The 25,891-nt window shown below is 43.6% G+C and overlaps 1 protein-coding gene across 1 annotated transcript in view; it reads right to left on the reverse strand.

The window, feature by feature from the left end:
• The window catches only part of ret (ret proto-oncogene receptor tyrosine kinase), a 57,828-nt gene that overhangs the window by 11,203 nt on the left and 20,734 nt on the right, over positions 1 to 25,891 (reverse strand). Inside the window, exons 2-13 of the mRNA XM_084321053.1 lie at positions 20,321 to 20,566; positions 18,948 to 19,238; positions 15,110 to 15,348; positions 13,895 to 14,093; positions 12,494 to 12,693; positions 11,121 to 11,403; positions 7,125 to 7,256; positions 4,540 to 4,650; positions 4,219 to 4,332; positions 3,796 to 4,052; positions 2,102 to 2,249; positions 1,275 to 1,382 (exon numbers count right to left, since the gene is read on the reverse strand). Of these exons, the coding sequence (XP_084177179.1) occupies positions 1,275 to 1,382; positions 2,102 to 2,249; positions 3,796 to 4,052; positions 4,219 to 4,332; positions 4,540 to 4,650; positions 7,125 to 7,256; positions 11,121 to 11,403; positions 12,494 to 12,693; positions 13,895 to 14,093; positions 15,110 to 15,348; positions 18,948 to 19,238; positions 20,321 to 20,566 (2,328 nt within the window). The remainder of the gene's footprint in view (positions 1 to 1,274; positions 1,383 to 2,101; positions 2,250 to 3,795; positions 4,053 to 4,218; positions 4,333 to 4,539; positions 4,651 to 7,124; positions 7,257 to 11,120; positions 11,404 to 12,493; positions 12,694 to 13,894; positions 14,094 to 15,109; positions 15,349 to 18,947; positions 19,239 to 20,320; positions 20,567 to 25,891) is intronic.

Below are 25,891 nucleotides of genomic sequence, written 5' to 3' on the forward strand. Positions count from 1 at the left end.
GAGAACTATCAGGAATGTCTGCACAGAATTTAACATGATGACGTATATGATGCCAGTTAGGGTACCTTGTGTATACTTCACCTCATGTATACTGTATACTTTTACTCTTACTCATAGTATTTAGATTCAAATTCTTTATTGCCTTTATGTATCATATAACTGATAGGGCATACAGACCCTCATCTGCACCTTGTTACAGAGTTAATTATATTGTTTACACTGTATATTTTTTCTCATATTTTTATATTCTATATTTATGTCGTTCTACTATTACCCTGCCCATACCTGTACTTCCCCTCCCCCCTCCTCCATGCTGCTGTGACGCCTGAATTTCCCCGAAGGGGATCACTAAAGGAATACCTCCCCTCCCTCAAGACCCACCGCTGGAGTGCCACTGAACAAGGCAATTAACCCCTGACTGCTCCAGCGGCGCTGCTCAGTGGGCTGTGAACGTGCCTGGCAGGTATGTGAGTGTGAAGCAGGGCTGAGAGAGACTGCTAAAGAAAGCTACCCTGGGCAAATAAAATGTTCCACCAAATAGTGTCCTCGCTAACCTGAATGGAGGGAAGTAGAGAAGGCACAAGGATAATACTCAGCTAGACTCTCAAACTCCATCCCTACAGTACATAATGCTACATATGCGACACCAGGGGTGTACAGTACTTGAGTAATTGTACTTCGTTACAATACTTAACTACTTTACTCGAGTATTATTAGGTTTGTATACTTGTACTTTCACTCAATTACATTTCAGTGAAAATCTTTTTACTTTTGACTCCTTACATTTAAAATGCAGACCTACAAAGTACAAAGTACAAATCTCGCAGGTTCAACAATTTTAATTAGTATATTTGTTTCTCTGGCCGAACTGACGTTAACGTTATAATCCTGCAGCCGCTCTTTATTTAAAAACAGCCAATCAAATCCCCATCAATGGAAAATGAACCCACCCATACCCATGCTGATTGGTCCGTATGCAAGACTAGAAAGCGGGGTTCTTTGATTAAACACCTGCTATCAGAAGAATAGACAGTCAGAATTTTTTGTTTTACCTTTACTTTTTAGTACTTAAGTACATTTAAAAGTAGAAACTTTTTGACTTTTACTCAAGTGTGTTTTTAGCCAGATACTCAGACTTTTACTTGAGTACGATTTTGAGACGGTACCCATACTTTCACTTAAGTATAATTTCTGGGTACTTTTTACACCCCTGTGCGACACACACATGTACGAGGAGGGATGGCAAGAGGGGAGGACGGCTGGAGGAACCTTACCGTCCTGACTGCACGCTCCATACATCTTTATCACATGCGGATGGTTCACTTGCTTCAGTAAAGTGAATTCCGACAGCAGGTCACGCAGTTCACTATGCGAAGCATGTTCTGTTGTCGGGGGGGGGGGAGAGAGAATTGAGATGATATAAATCCACTGATTCCTTAAGACGTTCACATACTATACTATACTGCTGTATGTACTACTACTACTACATACTATACTAGATTAGATTAGATTCAGATGTATTGTCATTATACAGCACAAGTACAGTACAACGAAAAGAAGTTTGGCATCCAACCAGAGTGCAAATGTAACAGTAAAGTGCAATAGTAATATACAATGTACAGGTGACTGGGTATAAAATATATAAATTAGTACTACTGAGTAATAGTGCTAATCAGATGTATGTACAGATTTGTATTAATATGTACAGTGATACAGGTATAAAGACAATATGGTAGTAGTCATACTGGCCAGCAGCATAACTAGTAAGAGTAGGTAAGGGATATGTACAGATATAGATATAGTATGTGTATGTAAAAAGGATTATATGCAGGTATGTACAGACAGATGTGGATATATATATATATATACGGTAAGAATAAATATATAAATGTATATACACTTTAACAGTAAATTGCAATAGTAATATACAATGTACAGGTGATTAAGCTGGGTATAAGATATATAAATGAGTACTACTGAGTAATAGTGCTTATCAGATGTATGTACAGAGTTGTAGTATTAATATGTACAGTGATACAGGTATAAAGACACTATAGTAGTAGTCGCTGCTTGTGTACTTCCTGTCCGGTCCGTCTTTTACCTTTAAGCATTTTCACAGCCACGGTGGTGTAGCCGGCCTTTCCCTTCAGCCTGAACGCCGTCGCCTTGACGACCTTCCCAAACTCTCCTTCTCCTAACGTCTTGCCCAGCACCAGGTTTTTACGAGGGAATTCCCACTTGGGATCCTCCTGTTAAAACGATACAATAGCTTGTCTTACTTCTCAATTGGTCCAACACACCGTGTGCGAGAAGAAGTCTCGTCACTGGTAGCAGAGCATGAAGTTAACGTTTCCATCAATTGGCTGGATTCAGAGTTTCGGCAGCCAATTTAATTTCTCACCGGCCGTGGTGATTTGACTGAAGACAGATAGGCGATATGTGCCAAAGTAACTGGTGGAATTGACAGACTTTTCCAGCCCACAATTCCCAGCAGTCCGCTGGTGTGAACGTCCAAGCATGAGCTTGGCTTGCTACCAAAGTCTGGAGTTGACAGACGTGTCATCTTCAGCCAAAATTAAATAGTGTCGTTAATTTCAAGGATAAAGGTAAACAGACTGCATTTATATAGCACTCGTATCCAAAGCACTTCACAACTTACGTCTCACATTCACCCCTTCACTCGCACACACCGCCGGCGACCATGCAAGGTGCCAACCTGCTCATCGGGAGCAGTTGGGGGTTAAGTGTCTTGCTCAAGGACACTTCGACATGCTGCAGAGAGGAGCGGGAATTGAACCGGGAACCTTCAGATTACCAGACGACCGCTCTACCTCCTGAGCCACTGTCACCCACCATCAGGCCAAGCTATCAATTTTCAAATGATCTCCTGACCCGTTAGTCATACAGTCACAAAACGGATATCCAGAGATGCGTATACTCATGGACAACACATTTGCCACAAGGACATAATGAAGTCCACCATATTGGAATTTTCCATTTAAGATTTTATTTTTTTTAACACTTCTTTCCCTACTTCCCCTGTTTACCTGATTCTCACCAAAATTGCTGTGTAGAATCTGGGGACTAACACCTTTTAATTAGTGCTGTCAGGCGATTAAAAAAAGTAATCTAATTAATTACAGGATTTGTAATTAATTAATCAAATTAATCGCATTTTAATCACATAACTATTTTAGGCCTGATATTTTATATTCTATAATCATATTTCAAATTGCATGTGTCCGGATGGCAGAATTCAGTACTGTATCTACAAAACCTTCTGTTTAATCATCTTACCTTTATTCATTTGCTTAGATTTTTGAGGTCTGGTAAATTTTATGTTATTCACAGTAACAAAAAATTATATATATATATAATAATTGAATTGATATTCTCATTTGGTTCATTACAATTTACTCAAGCCTAGTAACAGACACAGTATTTCTGACACTGGGAATACATTCCCTGAGATCCATAGATGTCCCTAGAATCAGATACCAAGAACATGCAAATGGACCATTTAAAAAAAAAGTCTGTAAGTGTTTATTCTACGTTCTTATGAAATGAATGAGATAAATAAAATAAATAATTTTTTTTACAGTATTAAAAAAAAAATCTTTTTTTTAAATACATTTTTAGTTAATTTTCATAACGCAATAATTTGCTGTGTAATTAATTGATCTAATTAACGCGATAAACTGACAGCCCTACTTTTAATGTGTCAATTGATAGGCCAAACCATATGACTGGCAGATCCAATCAAATTTCTTTAAAAAGAAAACAGACACAACTCACAGGTATCTTAAAGGTGTCGATGGCCACTTGGTTCTCCATGGAGTCCAGCGACGCACGGCGGACGTTATTAGCGGAGTAGCTGATGGGGTAGGACTGCACCGGCCTGCGAAACGTCATCTCGGCCGACGCTATCGGGGGTTTGGGCAGGTTCTTGTGGTACCGGTGGAAGATGTAGGAGAACAGGAGGATGGAGACGAACAGGGAGAGCAGCACGGCGGAGGCGATGATGGTCTTACACATGTCGTCACACAGAGCCTCTGGGTAACAGAGCAAACAGTGTCACGCAGTGACACGAAACAATACAATCTTTAGTTCATTGTTTGAGTTGGCATGGAGGAGTATGTCTTTACGATTTACTGGCCGTTATATTGGGGGGGGGGGGGGGGGGGTATTGAATGCGGGAACTAATTCTGGATGACTCACCCTCGATGTCATCCTTCTCGCAGAAGCATTTCTCAGAGTAACAGTAGCAGGTTCCATAGCCAGCCTTGATTCCAAACATCACGCCTTTCTCATGACCTCCGATAATGGGCTCCCCTTCAGAGACAAATAATGCAGCATTAGATGTAAATATGCTGAACTGAACAATTGCTATGTTCATATTTACACATTTCCTCATTATCAACATATTTAAATTTCTAGGAATATTCACAGAAACTCATCAATGTAAAACAAAAAAGGAAAGAAAGAACAGATAGATTAATGTGCTGTGTACATTTGTAAAAAGTCATGTGTGTGTCTTACTGGTACAGTCCTGAGGACAGATCAGCATGTCCCTGCTCTCGACAGCATCACAGAAGCCGTCGGGACAGGTGCGCAGGTCTGGGGAGCAGGTGGAGTATCTCTCAGATATCCCTGGGATACGCAGGGGAAAGAAATATGGACATGATTACAGTAGGTTCATCCCTGTTGTATGACAACAACACACCTAGAACTAAATGACATCAAATAATATGTAGAACAGCTGAGGTTTGAAATTAACACTCGCCACCTGCCAAACGCTGGCAGTCTTTATGTCAGTGGCCGACAAGTCTGTCAGTTCTGCTGGCGACAGAGTCTGGTCTTTCATCAGTCTTTTCTCAGCCAAGAAATGAAACTGGGCCCTTGTAAACTCCTGGCAGAGACCTTTACCAACACACTCTCTCTCTCTCTCTCTCTCTCTCTCTCTCTCTCTCTCTCTCTCTCTCTCTCTCTCTCTCTCTCTCTCTCTCTCTCTCTCTCTCTCTCTCTCTCTCTCTCTCTCTCTCTCTCTCTCTCTCTCTCTCTCTCTCTCTCTCTCTCTCTCTCTCTCTCTCTCTCTCTCTCTCTCTCTCTCTCTCTTATCTTGTGCCCTGGTGGTAATGTACCTTTCTCAGTGCCTTAGCCCAGGGGTTCCCAAACTTTTCAGGCCGCAACCCAAAAAAAAACTGTGTCAGAGAGCCGCGACCCCCACTATTATAGGAGGTAAAAAAAAATGTATTATTATTATTTTTTTTTATAAATGGAAATGTATGGTTGAAACATGCAAACGTTCAAACGCACACACACTAATAAGCATTGGAGGCTTTTAACCAGGGCCGGACTGGGGAAATCATTCAGGCCAGGAAATATAGTGCAAAATATAGCCCCAGTCAGGCCACTTTTTAAGCAAGGGGTCTGGGGGTCCCCCACCAGGATTTTTTTTTGTTACAAAGACTTCATTTCCTGCATTCTGGTGCAGGCATTTTTTTATTTGTACCCTTTAAATGCCAGTGTTTGTGATGGCATCACAAATTATTGTAAAAAAAACAGGCTAGCATAATGTATGATTAGCAACAACACAGATTTTTATGGATTTTCAGTTTTTTTGTAATTGATAAATACAATATTTTATTCAACTTCAGCCCTGATCATAACACCACATATTCATTTTATAATTCTAACCCTTTAAATGCCAGTGTGTGTGATGGCATATATTTGCAATATATCAAATGCAAAGTAGATTTTTCTGGGGGGGATTATTACAGGCTAGTGTCAATGATTAGCAGTTTTTTGTAAGGGTCCCGCCTCCACCAATCACATGCGGCTCCCTTTGTGTGTGTGTGTGAGAGCAAGAGAGAGAAAGAGAGAGAGAGAGAGAGAGAGATAGTTCTCCAACTTGTGTGAGTTGCAGTGATCTCCTGGTTGTTCCCCACCTAGGTTATCTAACTATTGCGCTGGTGCAACTAGAAACACTGGCCTGGCCTGCTTCTAAGTTCAGTGGCCTGACTGCAAATTTCTTCTTCTTATTTTTTATCAGCTGGCGACCCCCCCCCCCCCCCCGGCGGCTCGCAGTGGGTCGCGACCCCGACTTTGGGAACCCCTGCCTTAGCCTATGGTATGGTATGGTATGGTATGGTATGGTATGGTATGGTATGGTATGGTATGGTATGGTATGGTATGGTAGCTTATCTTGTGCCCTGGTGGTAATAGTGCCTTAGCCTATGCCTATGGTATGGTATGGTATGGTATGGTATGGTATGGTGTATGGCATGGTATGTTATGGTACAGTATGGTATGGTACAGTATGGTATGGTACAGTATGAGTATGGTATGGTACAGTATGGTATGGTACAGTATGGTATGGTACAGTATAGGGCTGACCCCTATTAGTCAATTAGTCGACTAATCGGTCGAAAGGAGCCGTAGTCGACTGCCAACCTCTTAGTCGAATAAAAAAAAAAAAATAATAATAATAATTATTATTATAATTTTTTTTATCATTCTTTCCAAAAGCAAAGAGGCCTAGAAGCGTGGCTAACGCTAATGGCACACATACCAGAGGCTAACTGCCTACGAAAACAGGCACAGAGGCACTGAAAGAGGATTTCACACATCTAATGAACACACTAGACTAGACAAATATCAAGATGTATCCATCAGTGGACCAATCGCATGCTTTTTCAGAGGACAAGAAGCCTTCAGTCGACTCATTCAGACATTAAGCACCCCCCACAGCCCAAACGGAATGATAAAAAAAAAATAATAATAAAATAAATTATATATATATATTTTTTTTTTGTGACTAATAGTCGACTAACGGCAAATTTTGGCCAATAATAGTCGACTATCCAAATCCTTAGTCGGGGACAGCCCTAGTACAGTATGGTATGGTATGGTATGGTACAGTATGGTATGGTATGGTATGGTACAGTATGGTATGGTACAGTATGGTATGGTACAGTATGGTGTGGTATGGTATGGTACAGTATGGTATGGTAGGGTATGGTACAGTATGGTATGGTATGGTACAGTATGGTGTGGTATGGTATGGTACAGTATGGTATGGTACAGTATGGTATGGTATAGTATGGTACAGTATGGTATCTTACCTTTCTCGGTGCCATGCCTCCACTGGCAGTTCCCTGTGGTCGCCCCCAGGCCTCTGGTAGCCTCACAGTCTCCACGCTGCCTCCCCTCTGCACACGACAGGGAGCGCTGGTTTTCCTGAACGGGCCTGCCACCTGAACACCACAACACCGTCCAGACCAGTCCAGTTCAGTTCAGTTCAACTCAGTTTCCGTAAACTCTAAACCATTATTCTCACAGGGTGAACACACAGAGCACAATCCCGTTACAGAAGTGTCCTGGTAGACACGAGTAATTACAAAGATAAACAAAAGACGTGTCCGGCCCATGGGGACATTAACTCATTGGACGCCACTCACGAATAAAGTCGGGTTAACTCGCTGAAGGTTGAGCGCCAAACCCGAGAAAAGTCTGGTTTTCTATCGTTATTTCTTTTATTCGATATTCCATAATCCATTGAGGGAGCCTGTGTTATCATTGGGAATGAGTCTGAGATCGCAAACGTCCAATACCGCCGCCTGCCGCCTTGCGGCTGGTATTGCACATCCTCGGAAACCCTCTGGCTTGGGCTGTACGTCGATCTAAAAAGTCCGGTCTGGGTTTTCCTTGTCGGGCAGGACAAGCGTTTATAACACATGGATTGAGGAGAATCAAGCACTCCCGGTTCATGTTCTTTGGTGGATTATGTTGGCAACACGATCGACATCAATACTTGGAATGGCGATCAGATAATTGGAATATTCTTTTTGGAGTACATCCTAGTCAAGGTAAGGGCTATATGGTATCAATCTTGCGTTGATCGAAGAATCCCTTCCCCACAATCCGAACGTGTGTGTAATGTGTGTGTGTAACGTATTCCGTTGGTGATGATCGAAGCATAGAAAAACGACCCCCCCCACTCTTTCATGCATTCATGATGAAACATAATACCGATAATATAGCATTGATTTCAGATTGATTGTTGATACAAGCGAGAAAAGCCATGTTTTTTTGTGAAATGCACAAAACGCTGCATAGCTGTGTTTTCTGGGATTACACAGGATTACTCTAAAACTATACTCATATTCACCACGGTATAAAACGGGAATGTATGGATGAAAAAAAAAGTTTTTTTCACAAATTGAACGATAGATACTCGATGTCAAATGGGAAATAGTTTTATATCCATAGCTAAGATATTAAATATAGTTTGAGCCCTGCAAACACCGCCATGTATCCCTATTCTTTAAAGCAGTGGCCTTTTTACCACACAGTAAACAGCGACCTCTGGCGCTGATTGAGTTCATGTGTGTTGTCGGGCCTTACAAATAAATTTGATTTGATTTGATTTGAAAATGGTAACAACACATCTCACATAGAAATGTTGCAGATGGAAGGAAAGACAAGTCAAAATATTTATCATCATATTGAAAGAGTTTATGAAAAAAATATTCTAGGTGTAATAATAGACCATAAAATCTGCTGGAAACCTCACATGACAAAACATGTCCAAACTAAACTGTCAAGAAGCCTTTCAGTCATGAGTAAAGTAAAGCACATTCTGGATAAAAAATCACTCTACATTCTCTACTGTTCACTAGTTTGACCATATTTAAATTACTGCGCTGAAGTCTGGGGAAACACTGATCAATAAAGATCAATAAAGGAATATCTTATCTTATCTTATCTTATAATTCTATACTACAACCACTTTTTATACTCCAAAAAAGAGCCATAAGGATAGTTCACATTGCAGGTTATCGTGATCACACAAACATATTATTTTTAAAGTCAAAAACATTAAAGTTAAATGATCTTGTGGAATTTAAAACAGCACAATTAATGTATAAAGCAAAAGGTAATGTAATTCCAGGAAACATTAAAGAACTGTTCTTTGATAGAGAGGGGGGTTATAATCTGAGGGGAGAACTCAATTAAAAAGTTCTTAGTGTACGCACTACCATGAGAAGACACTGCATTTCAATATGTGGAGTGAAACTGTGGAACAGTCTGAATGTGGTGCTAAAGCAATGTCCAAATATGAGACAATTCAAACTGAATTATAAGGAAATGATGTTCACGAGGTACAGGGATGAGGAAGGGATTTGACATTCATGGGTGTTTACATTTTTTTTTTCATGTTTTACATGTGTCTTACAGTTTTTTTGTTTTGCATATATATATATTTGTTTTGTAAGGTTTTAAATTAGTACACTCATTTGAGTAGTGGAAAAGTTGTAGAATTAAACAAGTGTATACTTCTTCCTACTCCTTTTCAAACATGTAAATTGAGTTATGTTTTGCTTTTGTTTATTTATTATTTAATTTTTCATTTAATTTCTTGAGATCAATGATTTGTTTTGATTTTATATTGTTTGTATTTATTTACATGTTCGAAATAAAGATTTCAAATCAAAATCTAATCAAAATCCCCCATGGTGTATGTTTGTTTACAATCAGTTACACGTATCATCCCCTGTGGTGTAGGTTTGTTTACAATCAGTTACACTTATCATCCCCCATGGTGTAGGTTTGTTTACAATCAGTTACACTTATCATCTCCCATGGTGTAGGTTTGTTTACAATCAGTTACACTTATCATCTCCCATGGTGTAGGTTTGTTTACAATCAGTTACACTTATCATCTCCCATGGTGTATGTTTGTTTACAATCAGTTACACTTATCATCCCCCGTGGTGTATGTTTGTTTATAATCAGTTACACTTATCACCCCCCATGGTGTAGGTTTGTTTATAATCAATTACACTTATCATCCCCTGTGGTGTAGGTTTGTTTACAATCAGTTACACTTATCATCCCCCATGGTGTAGGTTTGTTTATAATCAGTTACACGGTACATAAATAGACAGATTAGGACTCTACTCCCCTCCTCCCACGCCTCGTATCGCGATGCAAACAACAGGCTCATGTAGACAACACATACAAAGAAAGATGAGGTTCTCATGCTGTCACATCAAGTTAGAAAGAAACACTGGCTTGAATATGAAAGTTATGAGACAATACATTTAATCCTTTATCTTCTAGTATGCTGTTATTTAGAAGGTTACCATCAATCTTGGTATCCGAGCTGATAGAATCACTGCATTAACCCTTTCACTGCCACACTACAGAAGGTTAACCCTTTACTATCACACTACCGACGGTACCTGCTGTTGTGTGGCCGTGAAAGGGTTAACCTTCTGTGTATTGTCGCAAGTGAAAGGGTTAACCGTTTGGTAGTGCGGCAGTGAAAGGGTTAATGGAAAGAGCAGGAGCTCAGTCTTATCAGCCATCTTTTCCTAAGCTTCACTGGGGATCTGGTGAAGTGTTCATTAATAATTAAATAATACATAGGATTAGATTAATATCCAGTTATTTTATTTGTTTTATTTTGATTTGCGATGCCCGATTTGGGACGCCTGTCCAAAATAAAGGCGGGGTGAGTTCAGTGATTGAAGCGAATAAAAGCCTGGGTTATAAAATATGAGTTTTGTAGGTACACCAAGTGACTGGCAGCAACAGTGTGTCAGGGGGGATTATTTTTTTTGTTTTTTTATCCACTTTTTCTCCTTATTTTTCTATTTTTTCTCCCATCCCAATTTCGCCTCGCTAATTCTCCCTTCAATTCTCCCCTCCCCTGTCTCGAACGTTGCTAGACCATGCCTCCCACAGGTTGGCTGCAGTGAGGACCAAGCCTTGCATCACGTGTCCCCTCCGGTACACAAGGAGGCAGCTGTCGCATCTTTTCACCTGTACAGTGCGATCTCTCAGTGGCGAGGAGTAACGCGTGGGAGGCTCACGTTGCCCCTGCTACTTCCTGATTCTGCTGTACAGGCGCACCAACCGACCTGTAGGAGTCGCTGTCCACAATGTCCGATCCCCACCCACCAGCTTTCCCACCCCTAACACTGCCAATTGTATTAGTATGAACGACCAGCCAAGCCGGTAGCAACGCCGAGGCTCGAACCCAGCATATCCTGCGTTAGTGGCAAGCGCCTTGCCCACTGCGCCACTCAGCCGCCTGTCAGAGGGATTCTTACCGTCTCCATCAAGCACAATGAGGATCTGAGTGCTGGCCTGCAGCTGCTTGTTCTCCTCCTGAGCTACGACGGTGTACTGCAGGTCCTGGCAGTCTGGCCTGCGGAGGGCCTCTGAGTCGTTCACGTACAGCACTCCGGACATGTCCTTGAGGCTCTGGGTGATGCTGACGGCAGCGTAGCAGGACTGCACATCGGCGGACATGTTCCTCTCGGCCACGTCCAGCCGGTATGAAACGCCGATGCCCTGGAACTTCAGGCAGTTGTCCACGCAGCTTCTGCCGATCTATATAAAAATATATATTAAATATATATATTAAAAAAATCTAACCCTAACTAACCTTACTGTCATGCACTTGTCCTAATAAACTAACCTACACTGTAGCACTCAACACTTTGATGAACATTGTTACTCAGCTGACAGAGTTGTGCCCTTCCTGATGACTTGTCGTACAGAACTTGTAAGTCGCTTTGGATAAAAGCGTCAGCTAAATGACTAAATGTAAATGTAAATCTGAGAAGAGGTGTGTTCAACGTTTATCGCTTGCTGTACTGAATTGCACCTGGCTTTGACAAAGAGCTTAGAAGGGGGCTCATACTTTGTTTACTGGCATATAAGAAATTATACAGTAGGCCAATGGCAAGGAATAGAGGATTACTGTTGCAAATCGTATAATAATCAACCTTTGCAAGAGAACCATTGAAAAAAGAAGTAGGCATACAGTAAAGGTCAGTGTTCCTTTTTCATTTGAGGAAGCTTACTGTAGATCCTTTGACATCAGCAGGTCACTTCTTCATGTTTTCTACCAAGGTATCCTTGCTAGTGTCCTTTTATACTGTGCTCTGCTGGGGGGAGGGGGGGGGGGGGGGGAGCAGCATCATGGTCATTGACAAAAAATTTATAAACTAAGTTATTAAAAAGGCTGGCTCAGTGATTGGCCTTCCTCCTGATTCCTTGGAGATCATTATAGCCAAGCGAACAAGGACTAAACTGAACTCTATTCTTTCTTTTGAAGGCCATCCTCTGTATAATGTATTTGATGCTCTGCAAAGCTCATTTTGATGCCTCGATGCTCTACTGAGCAACTGAGAAGGTCCTTTGTTCCTGCTGCTGTTAAATTCTTTAACGAACACTGCTAGCTCTGTATTGTGAGGCTCTCTTCTCTTTTCTTTCTCTTTTCTTTCTACTGTGTTATGTAACTTGTACTGTATGTTATTGTTTCTTGTTTGTGTATTTGTACTCGCTCTGGTGGCAAACCATTTCCCCCTCGGGGATTAAGAATAAACCATACCATACCAGTTCTGGCTTATGTTCCTGGTAACATAATTTGGCATATGAACCTTATTCATGGTATGATTTAAGTAGTCAGCCCTACCTGTGCATAAAGGGAGGCTTTGCGGCTCATGGTGAAGAGGTAGGTGATGTTGGGGAAGCGGATGGGCACCGGCAGGATGGTGATGTTGTAGCGCAGTGTCACGCTCCCCCCTGGACCAGGGTAGTGGGTGTCGTTCACCAGGTAGTCCAGCTGGAAGGTGCGGTTCTCAGTCACAAACAGGTTCCTCTTGAGGACCAGCTCTGGGACGCAAAGGAAAACAAGGAGAACATGTCTGTGACGTGACTGGACACAAAGGAGAAGCCACGCGTCAGTCAGCCGGAGGAGAACCATGGGAGAGAGAGACATTAGGACCGAGGGGAGACGTTAGGGAGACATTAGGACCGAGGGGAGACATTAGGACCGAGGGGAGACGTTAGGATCAAGGGGAGATGTTAGACTGAGGGGAGACATTAGGACCGAGGTGAGACGTTAGGACCGAGGGGAGACGTTAGTACCGAGGGGAGACGTTAGGACCGAGGGGAGACGTTAGGATCAAGGGGAGACATTAGAACCAAGGGGAGACGTTAGGACCGAGGGGAGACGTTAGTACCGAGGGGAGACGTTAGGATCAAGGGGAGACATTAGGACAGAGGGGAGATGTTAGGGCCGAGGGGAGATGTTAGGACCGAGGGGAGATGTTAGGACCGAGGGGAGACATTAGGACAGAGGGGAGATGTTAGGACCGAGGGGAGACATTAGGACCAAGGGGAGATATTTGGACCGAGAGGAGACATTAGGACCGAGGGGAGATGTTAGGACCGAGGGGAGACATTAGGACCGAGGGGAGATGTTAGGACCGAGGGGAGACATTAGGACCGAGGGGAGATGTTAGGACCGAGGGGAGACATTAGGACCGAGGGGAGATGTTAGGACCGAGGGGAGACGTTAGGACCGAGGGGAGACTTTAGGACAGAGGGGAGACGTTAGGACCAAGGGGAGACATTAGGACCGAGGGGAGATGTTAGGACCGAGGAGACATTAGGACCAAGGGGAGACGTTAGGACCGAGGGGAGCGACTCCTACAGGTCGGTTGGGGGACGCCTGCACAGCAGAGACAGGAAAATGGCGGGGGTAGTGTGAGCCTCCCACACGTTACACCTCGCCAAATGAGAGTCCGCGCTGGCAGGTGAAAAGATGTGACAGGCTGCCTCCGCGTGTACCGGAGGGGACACGTGATGCAAGGCTTCTATCCTCCCTACAACCGGCCAGTGGGGGGCATATGCGAGCAACGTTCAAGACAGGGGAGGGGAGAACTGGCACGGCTAAATTGGGATGGGAGAAAAATAGAAAAAGAGGAAAAAAGTGGACAAAAAAAAAGGGTATTGGTGTACTCTATAATGTCCAGAGATAGATGTGTGCGTCGCTTGGTGAAACAGCGTCCACAGGATCTGGACTACTTACTGTACTCATGAACCGTGCCTCGAATGTCCCCAAAAAGGGCCTTGTCTTCTCTGAAACTGTCTTTTATGTAGAACGTTTCCTTTAGCCAGGGGTCGTTTGTGAGCATGGTGCCGACATATCTGTTCTGATACGGGTCGCTGGGGTCAGTCCTGGGGGTCGTGTCTCGGTCATAGACAGATAAGTTGCCAAAAGATCCACCCTGGAGAAAAATATATTAGATAAATATAGAGCTAATATAACGAAAGATAGCTATTAGGCTCATAAGTCGTGATCTGATATTCTAGTAAAATGTGTTATTCACATAATGTAGCTCTACAAACATAATGTAGCTCTACAAACATAATGTAGCTCTACAAACAGGTCTTTCCTTATGGGTGAAGTTGGATTAATAAAATGTAGGGCTGTCAGTTTATTGCATTAATTAGATTAATTAATTACACAGCAAATTATCGCGTTATGAAAATGTATTTAAAAAAAATAATTCAATTTTTTTTTTTTATCTCATTCATTCCATAAGAACGTAGAATACACATTTACAGAATTTTCTTTTTATATGGTCCATTTGCATGTTCTTAGTATCTGATTCTAGGGACATCTATGGATCTCAGGGAATGTATTCCCAGTGTCAGAAATACTGTGTCTGTTACTAGGCTTGAGTAAATTGTAATGAACCAAATGAGAATATCAATAAATTCTTTTTTATCTTTGACTGTGAATAACACCATGCTAAAATTTACCAGACAGACCTGAAAAATCTAAGCAAATTAATAAATGGAAGATGATTAAACATAAGGTTTTGTAGATACAGTACTGAATTCTGCCATCCGGACACATGCAATTTGAAATATGCTTATAGAATATAGAATATCAGGCATAAAATGGTGATGCGATTAAAATGTGATTAATTAGATTAATTAATTACAAATCCTGTAATTAATTTGATAAAAAAATGTAATCGCCTGACAGCATTAATAAAATGTTTTACCTTTATTTAAGTAGGTAAACAATGCAAATTAAAATGTTTATTATAGTATTACTCTATGTGATGGGAACATTTTCAATATCTCAAAACTAGTAGTAGTAATAGTTAGAACCTTATAATTAGAACCTCATAAATTACATGTTTATATTATTATATTATTCAATATTTCCTCGCCAGTTTGAGCAATTTGAAAGAATCCTACCAAGCCTGTATAGTAACACTTGTACTCTTACTTCTACGCGATTGAAATCGATGACGATCTCCACAGTGTCTGTTCCGTTTGTATAGGGCGCGTTATCGTCCTCGTCGAAGATGCTGACGTCGAGTGGCGTTTCGATCTTGTTTATGGTCGTCTCCGTGACGACGGTGCAGACCAGCACCAGCCTGTAGAGCTCCTTCTCCTCGCGGTCCAGAGGAGCCGTCACCACCAGCTCCGTGGTGTTTTCGTTCACCGCGAAAGGCGCCGGGGCGTCTGCAGCCAAGAGAAACGGCAAGAGAGCATGAACACAACATCGTGGTTAGTACATAGTATAGCCATGGTGCCCCTGTCACGCCAGCCCAATTTCGCTTAAAATACGTAAATAAAGTACTTATCAGCCACAGGAAAAAGGTACATAATGTTAATAATTATATAATTATAGCCAAACGTAATATATTTACGTATTGTATACGTAATATATTTATGTTTTGTACCGGCGAAAGTCCCCAAAAAACCTGCATGATCAAGAGTTAAACTAACAACACTTGCAAGTGCTCTCACCACTAGACCAAGCCAGCCTCCCTTATACAAACACAGCAATACTGATGATCCATACTGATGATGGTTCACTTGGTTCATTCATAATACTATGTGAGATTGGGCTGCTCAAGACTACCGAGACATACTTTTATGATAGCTTCGCCCCAACCCTAACCCTAACCCTAACTTTCTATCTTTTTTTTTATCCACTTTTTCTCCTTATTTTACATTTTTCTCCCATCCCAATTTCGCCTCGCCAATTCTCCCTTCAAATCTCCCCTCCCCTGTCTCGAACGTTGCTAGACTATGCCTCCCACTGGTCGGCTGCAATGAGGACCAAGCCTTGCATCACGTGTCCCCTCCGGTACACGAGGAGGCAGCTGTCTCATCTTTTCACCTGAACAGCGTGGACTCTCATTGGCGAGGTGTAACGTATGGGAGGCTCACACTACCCCCGCCATTTCCTGTCTCTGCTGTGCAGGCGTCCCCCAACCGACCTGTAGGAGTCGCTGTCCACAACGTCCAGATTACCACCCATCGACTTCCACCCGCTAACTCTGCCAATTGAGTTAGTATGACGGCCGGCCCAAGCCGGAGGCAACGCCGACAGCCGGATTCGAACCCGGTGTCTCTTGCGTTGGTGACGAGCGCAATGTCCGCTGCGCCACCCAGCTGCCTAAATCCCAACCACTCTTGAATTTTAACACATAGATAGATGTCATATCTTCCTAATGGTGAAAACTAGATTATAACTCTACCGTTTTTGTCCAATGAACCCAAACGAATGGTCTAGCAGGGGCGGAAATCCCTGGGGGGGCAGGGGGGTGTGGGACCCCCTTCCAGAGAGTTGTCCCCCTCAATATACTGTATCATTGTAAACATAACTATATAATATAATAAGTATTAGTGTGGGGCGGCTGGGTGGCGCAGCGGACATTGCGCTCGTCACCAACGCATGAGACACCGGGTTCGACTCCGCCTATCGGCGTTGCCTCCGGCTTGGGCCGGCCGTCATACTAACTCAATTGGCAGAGTTAGAGGGTGGAAGTCGATGGGTGGTAATCTGGACGTTGTGGACATACTTTTCTGATAGCTTCGCCCCAACCCTAACCCTAACTTTCTATATTTTTTTTATCCACTTTTTCTCATTATTTTCTATTTTTCTCCCATCCCAATTTCTTCCTTCAAATCTCCCCTCCCCTGATACTTCCTGATTCTGCTGTACAGGCGCACCAACCGACCTGTAGGAGTCGCTGTCCACAACGTCCAATCCCCACCCACCAGCTTTCCCACTCTCTAACACTGCCAATTGTGTTAGTATGACGACTGGCCAAGCCGGTAGCAACGCCGAGAGCTGGGCTCGATACCAGCATCTCCTGCGTTAGTGGCGAGCGCCTTGCCCACTGCGCCACTCAGCCGCCCCTAACTTTCTATCTTAATGTTTTTTTTTATCCACTTTTCTCCTCCTGTTTTTCTGTATTTTTACTCCCATCGTAGGTGGTAAACAGACGCTTAGTCCGCTGTGCTACCCGGCCGCCCGACTTTCTATCTTAATGTTAAAACAAACCATCATCATAGTATTGCTGTGTTTGTATCAGGGTGGGTGGCTTGGTCTAGTGGTGAGCGCACCCACCCCCCCACCACAAGCATTGTTAGTTTGACTCCCCGTCATACTGTTTTAACTTTCGCTGATATGAAACGTAAATACATTACATATACAATACGTAAATATATTATGTATGGCTCTAACATAACATACATTGTTCGAGATTAGTACTTTATTTACGTTTTCTGATGAGACCGTGTTGATAATACAGTACTGTAAGCCCCCCTGTCACACAGCTTAGAAGCTATAGGCGTTTATGTTTTTTTTTTTTTTTTTTTTTTTTCCCTCCATTTTCCGCCGATTTTCTCCCATCCCAATGTTAGTCGTATGCCAATTCCCAGCCCCTTCCTGGTCGCTGCGCACTTACCCCCCACAGTCAGATCATCTGGGAGAGTGGAGGCTACCACGTGCTTCCTCCGACACACGTCCAGCCAATCACCGCTTCTTTTCACCTGGCAGCGCGGATTCTCATTGAGAGGGCGTAGCGTGTGGGAGGACCACACTATCCCCCTCACGTCCAATCCGCGCTTAGCAGGCGCCCCGACCGAACTGTAGGAGTCGCTGTTTACAACGACCCGGACCCACCCCGCCAGCTTCTCCCACCCTCTGATACAGCCAATTGTATCAGTGCAGACAGCCAGCCAAGCTGGTGACAACCCCGGAGCTGTGAGCTGGATTCGAACAGGCAAATCCAGCTCAGCTCCGGGGCTGGTGACGAACGCAATCTCCGCTCGGCCACCTAACCGCCTGGCGTTTATGTTTCTAATAAGGAACATGTATATATCCACGTCCCAAGATGTCTTCTAAAACTGGGGCCGAACAACAAGGACATCCTGGAGAAAGAAAGGAAGTGACCACAGACAGCATAATGTGACAGGAAGTGACCACAGACTGCATACTGTGACAGGAAGTGACCACAGATCGCATACCGCGACAGGAAGTGATCACAGGCTGCATACTGTGACAGGAAGTGACCACAGATCGCATACTGTGACAGGAAGTGACCACAGACTGCATACCGCGACAGGAAGTGATCACAGGCTGCATACTGTGACAGGAAGTGACCACAGATCGCATACTGTGACAGGAAGTGACCACAGACTGCATACCGCGACAGGAAGTGATCACAGGCTGCATACTGTGACAAGAAGTGACCACAGATCGCATACTGTGACAGGAAGTGATCACAGACTGCATACTGTGACAGGAAGTGACCACATACTGTGACAGGAAGTGACCACAGACTGCATACCGCGATAGGAAGTGACCACAGACTGTGACAGGAAGTGACCACAGACTGCATACCGCGATAGGAAGTGACCACATACTGTGACAGGAAGTGACCACAGACTGCATACTGCGACAGGAAGTGACCACAGACTGCATACTGTGACAGGAAGTGACCACATACTGTGACAGGAAGTGACCACAGACTGCATACCACGACAGGAAGTGACCACAGACTGTGACAGGAAGTGACCACAGACTGCATACCGCGACAGGAAGTGACCACAGACTGTGACAGGAAGTGACCACAGACTGCATACTGTGACAGGAAGTGACCACAGACTGCATACCGTGACAGGAAGTGACCACAGACTGCATACCGCGACAGGAAGTGACCACAGACTGTGACAGGAAGTGACCACAGACTGCATACGTGTAACACGACACAACGCATCAGTGACAGAGCTAACGTCGGGAGTCGGAGGGCAACGCGGCTCACCTGGTTCCACGCTGTAGGAGACGGTGTAGTTGGGGCAGACGGTGAGCATGGTGAGACGTCTGAGCTGCCGGAAGGCCCCGGGGAACCGGTTCTCCATGATGTGGGGGCTGGTGGAGTCCCTCTTCAGGAAGCAGAGGTTCTCCATGTCCGTCTGTCCGCACAGCGGCATGGAGGCGTTGACGAAGATCACGTTGACCTGAAGACTGGTCCTGCCGCAGAGAGTCCTCCTCGCCGGACGGGTGGACGCCATGACTTTCAGGCTCAGCTTCCTCACGAACACCGAGCTCTTATCTGATGATGAGACACACGGCCAGAACCAGAGTGGGGGCCCCGGCGTTTTTAATCTTGGACAGTGCTTTTCCTGATGACCCTTTTTTTTTTATACTTTTATGCAATTACATTACCATCTCGAGAGCATATCTCTGAACATGACACCATTACCCCAAGGCCAAAATCATTATTGGTATGCAAAACGCATAAAAGCAAGAGCAGCTGATTTTACTGTCCTGTATAATATGTAGAGAGAGCACCTGGGCCTCGACCACCAACAATGAAAGCAAATCTAATCTAATGCTTGCTGGTCTTTCTGCTTTGCACGTTATGTTCTGTTGACATTGTCACTGCTGCTAGCACTTGTACGTAAACGGTAAATGGCTGCATTTATATAGAAGCTTTTATCCAAAGCGCTTTACAATTTGGTCCTCACATTTCACCCATTCACCCACACATTCACACACCGAGGCAACCATGCAAGGTGCCAACCTGCTCATCGGGAGCATTTTAGGGGGTTAAGTGTCTTGCTCAAGGACACTTCGACACGTTGCCCGGGAGGAGCGGGAATCAAACCGGGAACCTCCGGATTACCAGACGAGCCACTGTCTGCCCTTACGTACATCTCTTTAGTCAATGTTTCTTTTCATGTACTTTATATTAGGGATGTCCGATATTATCGGCTGATATTGGCATTAAAATGTGATATCGAAAATTATCGGTATCGGTTTTCAATTTTTTTTTTAATCTATTTAACCTTTATTTACTCAGGCAAGCAAGTAAGAACAAATTCTGATTTTTATTTATTGTCAAAAGTATGCATAATGTTGTGTTAATTCCACGACAAGAGATATGTAATGTTAATTACCTGAAATTATTCCATTTTTGGGGGGGGGGGGGGGGGGGGGGGGGGGGAACCCTGCATACATCGGTATCGGTTGATATCGCCGGTATATGAAATTAAGAGTTGGACAATATCGGTATATCGGTATCGGTAAAAAAGCCAATATCGAACATCCCTACTTTATATATAAACTTGACTTATTGATTGATTGATTGATTGATTGACTGATTGACTGATTGACTGACTGCATCCAACTCACACAGCGAGGCAAAGTCGCTCTCCTCCAGGGTCTTGTTCATGGACAGGAGCCCCGTGTTGGCGTCCATGAGGAACCAGCTGCTGTAGAGCGGGAGTCTGACGGGGTTGGACCAGCACAGGTAGAAGTGCGGCCGCTCCGAGTCGCTCTCCGGCATGGAGTAGACCTGGAGCACCGGAGAGCCGGCAGGCTGGCCCACGTACACCGTCTCCGTGTAGTCGTTCTGGGGGAAGTACAGCCCGGCGGATCCTGGCAAGAGAGAGGGACACGCGCCGTTAGGTGGAGGCTTTTCTACCGTCTTTACTGTCTGTGGCCCACGTGGGGGGGGGGGGGGAGACTACAACCAGATTCCACCTTAGCAAGTCATTTAACCACATTTTGTTGTGTTAAAATCGTATTTTTCTTAAAACAACTGAAAGAAAATCTGAAAATGTGTGGGAGATGATTACGTTTTTCCCCCCCAAAATATTTCAGTTTGAAGACATTTCTCAAAACAAATACTTTTTTTACATAGCCTTTTTTGTTGTTGAATCACCTAAATAGGAGAAGATAAAATGTCACTCACATTTAGTTATTTCAACAACAACAACAACAACAACAACAACAACAACAACAACAACAACAACAACAACAACAACAACAAATAGATAAATGGAAGTGATATTAACATGATATTTAATACCCTCCAATGGACCTATCTCCAACCCCGCCTCAGAGGGAAGCAAAAATTGTGATTGGAGGATCAAGAAAAGAGGGGCGGGTTTGAGATAGATCAATTAGTTGATTCAACCCAAAAAAAAAGGAGTAGGGTATATCTGCAGAGCCGCAAGCCCAACGTCTGGGCGGGGCTTCGGGGCTTGTACTCTGTGTGACTGTGCGTGGGCGGGGCGTCGGGGCTTGTACCTTGTCTTGTTTCCTGTAAAACCCGGAAGTAGTCAGTTTGTGCTGTTTATTTTTAACCCTAACCCTAACCTTAACCTTAACCTTAACCTTAACCTTAACCTTAACCCTAACCCTAACCTTAACCTTAACCTTAACCCTAACCTTATCCTTAACCCTAACCCTAACCCTAACCCTAACCCTAACCTTAACCTTAACCTTAACCTTAACCCTAACCCTAACCTGCAACACGGAACACAGAAATGCAAATGCTGTCGAGTCCTCACTGCTTGTAAAAATAAACAGCACAAACTGACTACTGCAGTGCACAGTCAAACAGAGTACAAGCCCTGAAGTCCTGCCTCAAACAGAGTACAAGCCCCGAAGCCCCGCCCAGACGTTGGGCTTGAGGCTCTGCAGATATACCCTATTGAAAAAAAGGCCAATGCAAACGGCGAGTGAAAAATACAAGTTGAGACAACTTGTGATCGTTTTACATGAGACAAGAAGACAACATGGATCAAAACCTACAGCAAGTTAACCCTTTCACTACCGCACTACAAAGGGTTAACGCTTTCACTACCACACTACAAAGGGTTAACGCAGCAGCCGCCATCACCCCAGTCATCACACACATAATAAACCTCTCTATAAGACAGGGGCACGTCCCCAAGGACTTCAAAATTGCGAGAGTGACCCCTCTACACAAAAAGGGCAGCAAATTAGACCCAGGCAACTACCGCCCTGTTTCTATTCTTACCTCCATCTCGAAAGTCATGGAGAAAATAGTCTACGAACAGGTCGAAAAGTACCTGGCGGAAAAAAACCTAATCTACGAATTCCAATCTGGCTTCAGAACGTCCCACTCCACTGACACATGCCTCCTCTATTTGAACGACCACATCAAACAAGAGGTGGACGCGGGCAAATACTGCGGCATGGTCATGCTGGACCTACAAAAGGCCTTCGACACTGTCAATCACTCAATTCTAATGGACAAGCTAAAAGCAATTGGTTTTGATAGCCTATCAGTGAGCTGGATGCAATCCTACCTAGAGGGGAGAGAACAGATGGTAGAGGTAAACGGTACTCTATCCCCCCCCCTCACAGTGAGCTGTGGTGTTCCACAAGGAAGCATACTAGGACCGCTACTCTTCCTAATTTATGCAAATGACATGTCGTCAGCCTGTGACTGCAATTTGTTCCTGTTTGCGGACGACTCAGCCCTGCTGGTCTCTGACAAGAACAAATTGCAGGTTGAAAAAACCCTCAGCACGGAACTAGGCAAAATCTGCATATGGCTCGCTGATAACAAACTATCATTACACATGGGCAAAACAGAGTCCATTCTCTTCGGTTCAAATAACAAACTCAGCAAGACCGACGGATTCTCAGTTACAGTGGGTGACAATATTGTCACAAGGAAAGACGAAATTACCTACCTGGGTTCCATCCTAGAGGCAAATCTTTCCTGTGACAAAATGGCATCCAATGTAATAAAAAAAGTCAACCAACGAACTAGATTCTTGTACCGGATCTCCTCTCTGGTAAACAAGAATACCCTGAAGACTCTGGCAGGAGCACTCATTCAAGGGTACTATGACTATGCGTGCACCTCATGGTACCAAAGCACCTCAAAGGCGCTTAAAACAAAATTACAAACATCACAAAACAAACTGGTCAGACTACTGCTTGACCTGAACCCCAGAACCCACCTCACCCCTGCCCACTTTGCCAACCTAGGATGGCTTAGAGTAGACGACAGAGTACAGCAACTTGCAATGGGCCTGGTCTACAAGATACACTATACGACCGGGGTGCCCATGTACATGTCAAAATACTTCCCAAAGGTCAGTGAATACCACAACCACTACACCAGAGGAAGCTCAACAAATCATGTGAAACCCAGATTCGGCTCAAACAAGGGACTAAACACGTTTCGCAATTATGCCACAACAATGTGGAACGCCCTACCCAAAGCTGTAAAGGAATGTGAATCCCTGCCCACATTCAAAACCGCTCTTAAAGAGCACCTACGGGAGGCTGCAATTCGAAACTGGCCACCGTAAATGCCCAAAACCCCCACCACCTCCTAATAGACAGTCTCCTCCCCACCGCATGTATATATTCCCTCCCCGCCGTATGTATATTTCCCTCCCACCCACCCACCCCCTCCTAATGTACAGTCCCCTCCCCATCATATGTATATACTCTGTCAGGATCTAGGGGTAACAGTAGTGTATATTTGAATACCGCCTATGTCACAAATGTATCAGTACTAAATACCTATATGTCCCTATGCCATAAATGTCATGTATGTTGTGTATGTCATAAATGTCTATATGAATTGAAAATGGGGGACCCTGATGGAAACAAGACAAACGTCTTTCTCAGGTCTGCATCCCCTTAACAATTGTATGTATTGAGCCGTACTGTATTGTACCCATTCTGCAATCTGTTAAATAAAGTTTTCATTCATTCATTCATTCAACACTTTCACTACCACACTACAGAAGGTTAACCTTTCTCTACCACACTACAAAGGGTTAACCCTTTCACTACCACACTACAGAAGGTTAACCTTTCTCTACGACACTATAAAGGGTTAACGCTTTCACTACCACACTACAAATGGTTAACCCTTTCACTACCACACTACAGAAGGTTAACCATTCACTACCACACTACAGAAGGTTAACCATTCACTACCACACTACAAAGGGTTAACGCTTTCACTACCACACTACAAAGGGTTAACGCTTTCACTACCACACTACAGAAGGTTAACTGTCTCTTGTGTGGTAGTAATAATAATACATTTCCTTTATATAGCACACTTTAAACTCAACGAGATCTTTGATTGATTGATTGAAAACTTTATTAACAGATTGCAGAATGGGGGCGGCTAGGTGGTGCAGTGGGCAAGGCGCTCACCACCAATGCAGGAGACGCTGGGTTCGAGCCCAGCTCTCCGCATTGCTATCAGCTTGGCTGGTTGTTCATACTAATACAATTGGCAGTATTAGGGGGTGGGAAGCTGATGAGTGGGGATCGGACGTTGTGGACAGCGACTCCTACAGGTCGGTTGGTGCGCCTGCGCAGCAGAATCAGGAAGTGATGGGGGCGGCGTGTCCCTCCCACGCAGACCCCCGACGCTGAGAGATCGCGCTGTGCAGGTGAAAAGATGCGACTGCTGCTTCCTCGAGTACCGGATGGGACACGTGATGTAAGGCTTAGTCCACATTGCATAAAATTGGGATGGGAGAAAAATAGAAAATGGGAGAAAAAGTAGATAAAAAAAAAATAACAGATTGCAGAATGGGTACAATACAGTACGGCTCAATACACACAATTGTTAAGGGGATGCAGACCAGAGAAAGACTTTCGCCTTGTTTACATCAGGGTCCCCCATTTTCAAGGTGCTTAGTGAAAGGGTTAAACCTTCTATAGTGCGGTAGTTTCTTTAAATTTTTTATAACGATTTATATTAACTGGACATTTGGAGCGCATTACTCATCTGTGTGAACGCATTATGGTTGTAGAAATAAGAGAAACAAAAGAGAACAAGAGAAACAAAAGATCTGTCACAACTTTGTTCTTCAACCAAAGTGCATGAACTGGAAAAAACAAATCAGATGGATGTTCTAAAGATAATGCTCGTTATTCATACAATTAAAATTATTTTTAGAACATCCATCGGCCTCCAAGAGTTGATGAATTGTTCTCCTTTGATGTAAAAATTACTTTCTGATAATAACACATTCCTGACACAGAACTGAGCAATGTGCTGTTGAGGGTGATTAGGGTGAAACGTGGTTCTGTTGTTACAGTAATGGCCAGAGAAAGAGGTGGGGGTGTAATCTGTGTACTACACTACTGATTTATGGATTATGTTATGAATGTGTTCACAATAACAATGTATTCATAGATGAGTAATGAATTCAATCAGAATGTCCACTTAATGTCAAACTGATGCCGGCCCTAGGATTATTGTGGCCCAAAACATGGTCATGTTTATGGTCCCCCCGGCCCCAAAAACTCATCACACTCATAGTTTATAATTGAATGAACACACACACACACACACACACACACACACGCACACACACACACACACACGCACACACACACACACACACACACACACACACACACACACACACACACACACACACACACACACACACACACACACACACACACACACACACACACACACACACACACACACACACACACACAGCTCACTACCTTTTTCTTTAAATAACTTATGTAGCTTAACTTTTTAAGGAGGTGTTATCGTTATGATGGAAATGTTAAATGTAGCCTATAGATACAGATTATAGAACGTTTTGATGGGATCTTTTAGGAAATAAAACTAAATACTACTATTCTGAACAAAGCATAGCTATAGGCCAACGTGATTCTTTTCAGCCTGATGATAAACTAGTGTTGTTACTGTGATCATCATTCATAGTTTACACACCTTTAGTTTTACTATATATCACTGTAGCTCAATGAGAAATAATGTAGGAAAGCAGTTTTCCCACTACAGTAAGACTGAAGTATCTTGTTTTCAATTTACATTTTAAAATGTAGAGCTATTCGGGGAATTGAAGCTAGTGAACTAGCTAGCTAGATAACAGCTTAACTTTTAGCTAGCTGATCTGAAAGCCTTTTAAGTTAGCTAGCAGA

Source organism: Notolepis coatsorum (genome assembly GCF_963971535.1).
Source record: "Notolepis coatsorum genome assembly, chromosome: 9".
In the NCBI taxonomy this organism is placed as follows: Eukaryota; Metazoa; Chordata; class Actinopteri; order Aulopiformes; family Paralepididae; genus Notolepis; species Notolepis coatsorum.